A 10,774-nucleotide genomic window follows, 5' to 3' on the forward strand; every position below is an offset into this window, starting at 1 on the left:
AGATCATTTTCACTGACAGTCTAGATTTCATTCACTCTCAGAAACTCCCATTAAAATCACTGAAACTGTTAACACTGTGAAATCAATATCTTAATTATAGATTCGTACACACATCTGCACTTTGTTGTTTCTGACGAGAGAATTCTCCAGAAAGCGGTCTACAATCAGTGAGCGTGTGAAGGAAGCACCGACATTTCAGCGTTGACTCATCGGAACACCTCTGATTGGCCATTGCATTCAAAAGCTCAACAGAATCGTGTGTGATTGGTTAATGTGCAGCGCTGTAAAAACACGTCTGTCTCTGGCTCAGCGCCAGCAAGCGATCACAGATCTGAATTTAGCAGCTGATGATATGACTTGCTGAACGTACTCGCGCCGGTGTGATTGTATTACAATTAATAAAATCTTAATCAGCTATTTTTTGTCTTTTGGAAGCTGCATTCAACTTGACTCCCCTCTGTTATAAGCCACACACGTACAACAAACTAATGTCACAGTGGTATCGTGTAGGCTACTGTAATCGAATGTAGCCCAAGTTATTACCTGTTAAACAGTAGACAGCACACGCGGTGTTCATCTAATAAGGATCTCCATCCAGAGAAAAGTAGACGGCGCGTTTGGAATAAACTGAAGCATTTACAACATTTATTGCATTAAGATAAAGTAACGAGAGGAGCGTAACCCACAGTAACGAAGTAAAAGCACAGATTTTTCCCAAAAAAAATTTACTCAAGCAAGAGTATAAAGTCTTTAAATATACTCCGAAAAGTATTAGTTACCCCCAAAAATTACTCAAGTAAATGTAACGAAGTAAATGTAACTCGTTACTACCCACCTCTGGGTATAGAAACAGCTTCTATTAAAATGCCTTAGAAAAAAACATTACTGGTTTGCATTTTGAGACAAAACAATGGCACTGACATGTTTTACAAATCCTTCAGTGCAAGTTATCTTCAGTTAGGACGACTCTAAGTTGCATTTTGCACATGTGAATACAAAGGATTTAACATAGTGAATGATTGCCTGTATATGTTCCAACTCATATCATACCCACAAGTCAAACATTTAAACCTTTCCACTTCGAACTATTCTTTCTTTAAATTATTTTAAAGTAGTGTTTAGCCCCAGCCAACCACCCCACATCAGCTACTACTCACTGGATACTTATCAATACAATAAACCTACTACTACTTGAACTTCAAGACAATAATTCAGATTAAAATGACTGAATTCAACTTTTATTTAGTTAAATTTCACATAACTCTAAGTCAAACCTCAAAACAAAACCTCAAAAGTCCTGTTATACTAAATGTAAAAAAAAAAAAATATATAAACTCTCACCATGCTTCCTTTCACAAACATGGATTTCAACTTTTGTTAGACCAATGCTTTCAGCGTGTGGCCTTGCACTGGTTTAACGGTTTAAGTTATTCTATTTCTTTAAGTGCTGCTGTGGCTTTAACTTTAACAAAACTTACCATGGCAGATAGTTGCATCTTTACAGTATTATCTGCACTGCAATTTCTTTTTGAAAGCTGTAATGCGATTATAAACATAAAATTTTACTGTCTTCCAATCGCGGTTCCTCAGAGCTTGTGGTTCAGCTTTCAAGCATTTCTCACAGTCACTCTTTGCTGGTACAGTGCCAGATATGATGAATGACTTCAGGTGCCTTTCCACCGCCTGCACCTCTGCCTGCTGCCAGGGAGCTTTCTTCTGGCTACTTTTACCTTAAAGTGATCAGAAAATAAGAAATGATTAAGAGTGTATGCTGGAATTCAAATCTTAAGTTCTGAATTCTGAATTCATTCAAGGATTCGATCTCTCTCTAAACCCTCCTTTATCGAAGCTCGACTCTGTTCTGATTGGTCAGATGTCCCAGTCTGTTGTCGGTTCTACCGTTGTTTGAGAGTAGGTCAAATTACACATTCGCACACAGCCAATGAAAACCAGAGGCTGGGCTTTTGTTACAAACCTGTGTAGGTTCATGCAGGAAGCAAGTCTGGAATTACGCAGGACTCGTTTCTTCCTTTTGGGAGACTAATTTAATTTGTCCTGAACTTTGACCTTTTTACATTTGATCTTTTATATTACACACTACATAAAAAGGTCATACCTGAGTAAGCATAAAAGGGGTACTTTAACTAGAATTAGGTCAGAAATTTGTGACTAAACACATAAGATATAACCCGGTGTCTGTAGTCATTTTTTTGAATTGTCGAGAGAGAGAGAGAGAGAGAGAGAGAGAGAGAGAGATTGTTATTCTTGCCAGATACGGTGCATTTATGAATTTCAGAAGGATCTATGACCCTCTCTAGAGACAATATGCAATGCATTTTTTTTTTTTTTTTACTTAAGTAGATTTACTTAATTTCCAAATGTGTTAAATTTACTTGAAAAATGATTGTGCAAAAACTTGCCAAATAAAAATTAAGTAAATTTACCTCTTGTTTTTTTTCAGTGTAGGGTAACTGGTGGCTTTTAAATGACAGAGGCATGAATTTAGAATTTCTCAGGGATAAAATGACAAACAGATATAAACTTAGTGATTAAAATTGAGCATTCTTTTTTACCATGTGGCTGCTACTGCAACGTTTAGCCAATTCTAGTTGAATTTAATCCTACAGAAAACAACAGACGTACCAAAGAGAAATATGTAAAGAGTTCACCTTTGCAAGGTGGTCTCATAGCACTGGCTCCTGAAGACATCGGCACTTCTGATGATGGTTTGCCTCTCTTGTGTGACATATTCCTCTCGGTAGCAGGAAGTGCCACCTCGGCTGAAGCTTTGATGGAAAATAATCAAAGTTCAACATTTTCAGAAAGAGAAGTAATATATATATATATATATATATATATATATATATATATATATATATATATATATATATATATATAAAATAAATAGTAGTAAATGTGCTATAAAATTCTGACAATGCACAAGTGATGGGTGTTATTGTCCAACTCATGATTTTAATCATTGCAAGTATAGCTGAACTACAATCTACATCATGTCTTTTCAAGAAACATTTTAGAAAAAATAAGCTCAAACTCTTTAAACAGAGTACTTCGTTTTATTTTAGTCAAAAAGGAATCATGTCACAATTCGTTTTGTGCCTCGACCCACCCAACAGAAGAGAGTGGATCAGCTAGCTTTACATAATAAATGTAACTTTCTCTTATGAACCCTTAATTTTATAGTATTAAGTTCCTCAAAAACAAAAAGTTTACAATAAAACATGTTGATAATAAAATAGATAAATTTATATTCATACTTAATCATATGTAATAAAATGATAATGTTGAAGAATAGCTTGGAGGCATTTGACAGTAGTTTTGACAAAAAATAAATACTTTTTTAGTGTACTGAATCATCTTCTGCGCTGGAACAATGTGTTTGCCCATCAGGTCTTCACAAGTCACTGGACTGATAACAATCAATAACTACAAAATGTAATGGTGTATTTTGACAGTAATACAAACCGTCAACAGTAGATGAACAGTGTCCCTCTTGTATGCTCCTGTCTTCCTCATCACAGTCATTAACTTGTTCTTCCTCATCACAGTCAACTACTTTTTCTGTGGAAGTACAAAATACAGCTTTACAGTGGTATATAATGGTTTGCAAACTTGGTATAGGAATAGATGGTTAAAAAAAAAATCTATTAAATTAACAAACCATCAGGATCTATCCCAATTTCATCCAAGTTCTTGCCATGGAACTCAGCTAATCTTCCTTGCTCAAGAGCCATTAAAACTTTGCTGATCTTGGCTAGTTGCAGGGTCTTCTCAGGGAGTCGATAGAACTCACGATGGATTCTGATGTCGTGCCCGAGAAAGTTTGCCAGCTGGTCCATCTCGGTGTCGGTCATGTTCAGCACTGTTGAAAGGGTCGCGGCATGCTTACGCAGCCTGGTAGATGTCAGTGCCTTGGGACACTTTGCACCACAAGCCTTTGCAAAGCCACGGAGGCAGTCTGACCCTCGGAAATGTGTCATGGCTTCTGGTCTAGCAAACATATAGGCATTGTCTTTTAAAACCCCACACGCCTCTCTCTGCTTAACAAGGAGTTCTAAGGAACACAGCATTTTTGGAGTCAGAAGGACTGGAACTGGCCGACCACGCTTTCCCCTGGTGATAACCCTTGTGAAGTGTCTGCAGAGTTTCTTCTCCACTTCGGAGAGAGCCCAGTCCACATCCTCATGTGGATCAGAAGTGTCTCTTGATAAAAACACAGACAAAGGCATGCTCGCCACCTCTCCTTCTCTCCGCCGATTAAAGAGAATCATCTGAGCTAGACACACCTTGGCCAGCTCCATCCAGGCTTTAGTAGATGGACTTTCAGAGAGCAGGTTGAACCACTCATCTTGCACTTGACTGAGAAAAGTATGCAGTTTTTGTACGTCTTCAGTAAAGGGCATGAGCGTGGGCACATTCCACTTTGCTTCCCTGATATTCCTCAATGCTGTAGCAGAAATCATCTCGTTCCACTTATTCGCATGGACTTCTTGAAACTCACTGGCATTCTTCACAAGCTGTTTGTCATTGGAGATTAAGCCCTGAGCTTTCAAGAGTTTGCATACTTTAACCAGGGAATTCCCAAGCTTGTTAGCAAGAGATGGAATCAAGAATTTGTCGGTTTCACTGTCATACCCACATGTATACTTAACAGCTTTGACGGTCTCCATGTACTTCTTTGGATTTACACAATCTTCCAGTGTTTTTAAGGAGGTGACTTTCCTGGCATTGTGAATCAATCTTCCCAGTTCTCGCATCTTCTCCCGCACACATTGTTTATTCTTATCTGATAGCCCACCTTTGTTCAACAAGTGCTGCCCAATATCAGTAATTACTCTGTCATTTTTTATTATATCTGTGATTGGGTCAGGATTCATGGCACTGATTACTCCCCACAGTTGTTTGGTCATGTTTGAAGGCACAGGCCCTGTGTAGGTACACATGGACTGAACACGGTTTTTTCCTGGTTTGGGAGGGTCTGATTGTGGTTGAAGTCTACAAGTACGCATGTGTCTCCACAGGACCTTTCTTGTAAAAAGTCCTTGACAGTATGCACAATGCATGAAATCTTCTCCCTGCACTTCTTTACGTGGTCGTTTAAATGGCACTAGTTCCCCCTTTCCTGACTCCATAACAGCTGCATTGTGAGCATAGTTTCCTCTGTTGCGAATATAATCAAGCTGGTTTTTCCTCTCCTTTGAACCCTTTGGAAAGCTTAGAGCTCTAGCCACATCAGACTTATTTTCATGTGAACTTTCTAGATGCCTTGCCATCTTAGCATAGGGTTTACTGCAGTACAAGCAGTAATGTCTCTTGTTGTACACTCTAGCACCATCTCTTTTTTGGTATGCACTAACAACTATTCCGTCTGTTGTGTTCTGACTTGAACTGGGTTCTTCTCCTGTTCCAGATGCTTCAGACGCAACATTGTGCATTTTGTCTGACGTTGTGGTGTCACAATCAGGGCAACTCACTGAGCCAGACTGATCAATATCCAGTTCATCAAGAAGCCGACGTTTTGCCTGGTTTAGTGTAAGGCTAACATCACTGTCACTTTCAGAAGTGGTATCTGGAACATAATCATCGGAACTCTCTGGTGTAGAATCAAAGAGCTCATCAGAATCTTCAAGATTTGTATCTTTCATCTAAAAATAAAATAAAGAAAGAAATGGGTAGAACTGCTGCAATTAATTGATCATTTGATTTTGACAATAGTAGCCAATTTAATGTGTCTCTGTTAATCTGTTGAGTTTTTTTTTTTCTTCTCAATTTTGCAAGTCACATGTGATGATTTGCTGCTTCTTACCATGTTATAATAAAGTTCTCAGTGCAAAAGTTATGAACAGTTGTTCTGACAAAAAAAAAAAAAACTGATCATTTTGGTCTTAAAGTAAAATAAAATTGAATAATTCTCTGATACTTTGCAGTCAATATCACATGAGAATATATTAATATTACATAAATTACTGATGAGGAGAATGATCTTAGGAATGAGAAAAAAAAAAAGAAAAGACATCACGTCTCTTGTTGTGACTTAAACTTACTATGACACTTTTAGTCCGTCTCAGTTTTGGCACAAAAATCTCATTTTCACTGTGGTTCTGGGTTGCAATCTGTAAACAAAGTATAAACAATATTTGACATTTCTATTGCATTTGAAATATGAAAATAAAAAAGTTGACCAGAGATCAAGAGTGGAAAATATCCCTGTCCAACATCCTCTGTCTGCGCTCACACACACACATATTGAATAAAACGGGCCTCATGGGGACCTTTCACACACAACGTTTAGTGTTCCTCATGGGGACCAGATTCATCTAATCTCACACAACATCTCAACTCCCAACACTGAGCGACCAAAAGTGTGTTGTGGGGACGTCGTAAGTGAAAATTTTAAAGCACCAATTAACCAAGAAAAAGTTACTTGTGAAGGACAAAACTGGCCCCAAATATTCCACTACCTCTAACCTACTGGACACATGTTGATAAACTGTTGAGGGAACTAGTTTACAGCAGATAAGCATCAAAATATGCACCAAAAACAAAAAAACATGAAAAGACTGACAGTAGACATAACTTTCCATTGATAAATGTGACCGTACCTGTTGAGGAGACCTGGTTTGACCAAAAGCATCATCAACTGGAGTCTGTGACTGGAGAGAAGCATCAGAGTCACCTGCTGCTCTGCTATTAGCAGCAATGCTACTCTCCTGCAAGAGACAACACCAATAATGAGAAGATTTCACAACATGGAAACACAAGAGGCTAATCTGATGCAGACACTGAATGACCAATGAGACAATCGGCATCATTTTAAACATTTATCCCTGTCCAACATCCTCTGTCTGCGCTCACACACACACATATTGAATAAAACGGGCCTCATGGGGACCTTTCACACACAACGTTTAGTGTTCCTCATGGGGACCAGATTCATCTAATCTCACACAACATCTCAACTCCCAACACTGAGCGACCAAAAGTGTGTTGTGGGGACGTCGTAAGTGAAAATTTTAAAGCACCAATTAACCAAGAAAAAGTTACTTGTGAAGGACAAAACTGGCCCCAAATATTCCACTACCTCTAACCTACTGGACACATGTTGATAAACTGTTGAGGGAACTAGTTTACAGCAGATAAGCATCAAAATATGCACCAAAAACAAAAAAACATGAAAAGACTGACAGTAGACATAACTTTCCATTGATAAATGTGACCGTACCTGTTGAGGAGACCTGGTTTGACCAAAAGCATCATCAACTGGAGTCCACGACTGGAGAGAAGCATCATCCACTGGAGTCTGTGACTGGAGAGAAGCATCATCCATTGGAGTCTGTGACTGGAGAGAAGCATCATCAACTGGAGTCTGTGACTGGAGAGAAGCATCATCCACTGGAGTCTGTGACTGGAGAGAAGCATCATCCATTGGAGTCTGTGACTGGAGAGAAGCATCATCCACTGGAGTCTGTGACTGGAGAGAAGCATCATCCACTGGAGTCTGTGACTGGAGAGAAGCATCAGAGTCACCTGCTGCTCTGCTATTAGCAGCAATGCTGCTCTCCTGCAAGAGACAACACCAATAATGAGAAGATTTCACAACATGGAAACACAAGAGGCTAATCTGATGCAGACACTGAATGACCAATGAGACAATCGGCATCATTTTAAACATTTATCCCTGTCCAACATCCTCTGTCTGCGCTCACACACACACATATTGAATAAAACGGGCCTCATGGGGACCTTTCACACACAACGTTTAGTGTTCCTCATGGGGACCAGATTCATCTAATCTCACACAACATCTCAACTCCCAACACTGAGCGACCAAAAGTGTGTTGTGGGGACGTCGTAAGTGAAAATTTTAAAGCACCAATTAACCAAGAAAAAGTTACTTGTGAAGGACAAAACTGGCCCCAAATATTCCACTACCTCTAACCTACTGGACACATGTTGATAAACTGTTGAGGGAACTAGTTTACAGCAGATAAGCATCAAAATATGCACCAAAAACATGGAAAAAACTGACAGTAGACATAACTTTCCATTGATAAATGTGACCGTACCTGTTGAGGAGACCTGGTTTGACCAAAAGCATCATCAACTGGAGTCCACGACTGGAGAGAAGCATCATCCACTGGAGTCTGTGACTGGAGAGAAGCATCATCCATTGGAGTCTGTGACTGGAGAGAAGCATCATCCACTGGAGTCTGTGACTGGAGAGAAGCATCATCCACTGGAGTCTGTGACTGGAGAGAAGCATCATCCACTGGAGTCTGTGACTGGAGAGAAGCATCATCCACTGGAGTCTGTGACTGGAGAGAAGCATCAGAGTCACCTGCTGCTCTGCTATTAGCAGCAATGCTACTCTCCTGCAAGAGACAACACCAATAATGAGAAGATTTCACAACATGGAAACACAAGAGGCTAATCTGATGCAGACACTGAATGACCAATGAGACAATCGGCATCATTTTAAACATTTATCCCTGTCCAACATCCTCTGTCTGCGCTCACACACACACATATTGAATAAAACGGGCCTCATGGGGACCTTTCACACACAACGTTTAGTGTTCCTCATGGGGACCAGATTCATCTAATCTCACACAACATCTCAACTCCCAACACTGAGCGACCAAAAGTGTGTTGTGGGGACGTCGTGAGTGAAAATTTTAAAGCACCAATTAACCAAGAAAAAGTTACTTGTGAAGGACAAAACTGGCCCCAAATATTCCACTACCTCTAACCTACTGGACACATGTTGATAAACTGTTGAGGGAACTAGTTTACAGCAGATAAGCATCAAAATATGCACCAAAAACATGGAAAAAACTGACAGTAGACATAACTTTCCATTGATAAATGTGACCGTACCTGTTGAGGAGACCTGGTTTGACCAAAAGCATCATCAACTGGAGTCTGTGACTGGAGAGAAGCATCATCAACTGGAGTCTGTGACTGGAGAGAAGCATCATCCATTGGAGTCTGTGACTGGAGAGAAGCATCATCCATTGGAGTCTGTGACTGGAGAGAAGCATCAGAGTCACCTGCTGCTCTGCTATTAGCAGCAATGCTACTCTCCTGCAAGAGACAACACCAATAATGAGAAGATTTCACAACATGGAAAAACAAGAGGCTAATCTGATGCAGACACTGAATGACCAATGAGACAATCGGCATCATTTTAAACATTTATCCCTGTCCAACATCCTCTGTCTGCGCTCACACACACACATATTGAATAAAACGGGCCTCATGGGGACCTTTCACACACAACGTTTAGTGTTCCTCATGGGGACCAGATTCATCTAATCTCACACAACATCTCAACTCCCAACACTGAGCGACCAAAAGTGTGTTGTGGGGACGTCGTAAGTGAAAATTTTAAAGCACCAATTAACCAAGAAAAAGTTACTTGTGAAGGACAAAACTGGCCCCAAATATTCCACTACCTCTAACCTACTGGACACATGTTGATAAACTGTTGAGGGAACTAGTTTACAGCAGATAAGCATCAAAATATGCACCAAAAACAAAAAAACATGAAAAGACTGACAGTAGACATAACTTTCCATTGATAAATGTGACCGTACCTGTTGAGGAGACCTGGTTTGACCAAAAGCATCATCAACTGGAGTCCACGACTGGAGAGAAGCATCATCCACTGGAGTCTGTGACTGGAGAGAAGCATCATCCATTGGAGTCTGTGACTGGAGAGAAGCATCATCAACTGGAGTCTGTGACTGGAGAGAAGCATCATCCACTGGAGTCTGTGACTGGAGAGAAGCATCATCCATTGGAGTCTGTGACTGGAGAGAAGCATCATCCACTGGAGTCTGTGACTGGAGAGAAGCATCATCCACTGGAGTCTGTGACTGGAGAGAAGCATCAGAGTCACCTGCTGCTCTGCTATTAGCAGCAATGCTGCTCTCCTGCAAGAGACAACACCAATAATGAGAAGATTTCACAACATGGAAACACAAGAGGCTAATCTGATGCAGACACTGAATGACCAATGAGACAATCGGCATCATTTTAAACATTTATCCCTGTCCAACATCCTCTGTCTGCGCTCACACACACACATATTGAATAAAACGGGCCTCATGGGGACCTTTCACACACAACGTTTAGTGTTCCTCATGGGGACCAGATTCATCTAATCTCACACAACATCTCAACTCCCAACACTGAGCGACCAAAAGTGTGTTGTGGGGACGTCGTAAGTGAAAATTTTAAAGCACCAATTAACCAAGAAAAAGTTACTTGTGAAGGACAAAACTGGCCCCAAATATTCCACTACCTCTAACCTACTGGACACATGTTGATAAACTGTTGAGGGAACTAGTTTACAGCAGATAAGCATCAAAATATGCACCAAAAACATGGAAAAAACTGACAGTAGACATAACTTTCCATTGATAAATGTGACCGTACCTGTTGAGGAGACCTGGTTTGACCAAAAGCATCATCAACTGGAGTCCACGACTGGAGAGAAGCATCATCCACTGGAGTCTGTGACTGGAGAGAAGCATCATCCACTGGAGTCTGTGACTGGAGAGAAGCATCATCAACTGGAGTCTGTGACTGGAGAGAAGCATCATCCACTGGAGTCTGTGACTGGAGAGAAGCATCATCCACTGGAGTCTGTGACTGGAGAGAAGCATCATCCACTGGAGTCTGTGACTGGAGAGAAGCATCATCCACTGGAGTCTGTGACTGGAGAGAAGCATCAGAGTCACCTGCTGCTCTG

At 40.4% G+C, this 10,774-nt stretch overlaps 1 protein-coding gene across 1 annotated transcript; it reads right to left on the bottom strand.

Annotated features, from left to right (window-relative positions):
- Positions 1–729: 729 nt before the first annotated feature.
- On the bottom strand, positions 730–7,433 carry LOC113094914 (uncharacterized). The gene is made up of 6 exons (XM_026260528.1): positions 7,241–7,433; positions 6,063–6,131; positions 3,680–5,663; positions 3,484–3,579; positions 2,670–2,786; positions 730–1,730 (listed from the first exon to the last, which is right to left on the bottom strand). Exons 1-6 carry the CDS (start codon positions 7,343–7,345, stop codon positions 1,507–1,509), a joined length of 2,595 nt encoding a protein of 864 aa, XP_026116313.1. The 5' UTR covers positions 7,346–7,433; the 3' UTR covers positions 730–1,506.
- Positions 7,434–10,774: the final 3,341 nt, after the last annotated feature.

Source organism: Carassius auratus, unplaced genomic scaffold (assembly GCF_003368295.1).
Source record: "Carassius auratus strain Wakin unplaced genomic scaffold, ASM336829v1 scaf_tig00215503, whole genome shotgun sequence".
In the NCBI taxonomy this organism is placed as follows: domain Eukaryota; kingdom Metazoa; phylum Chordata; class Actinopteri; order Cypriniformes; family Cyprinidae; genus Carassius; species Carassius auratus.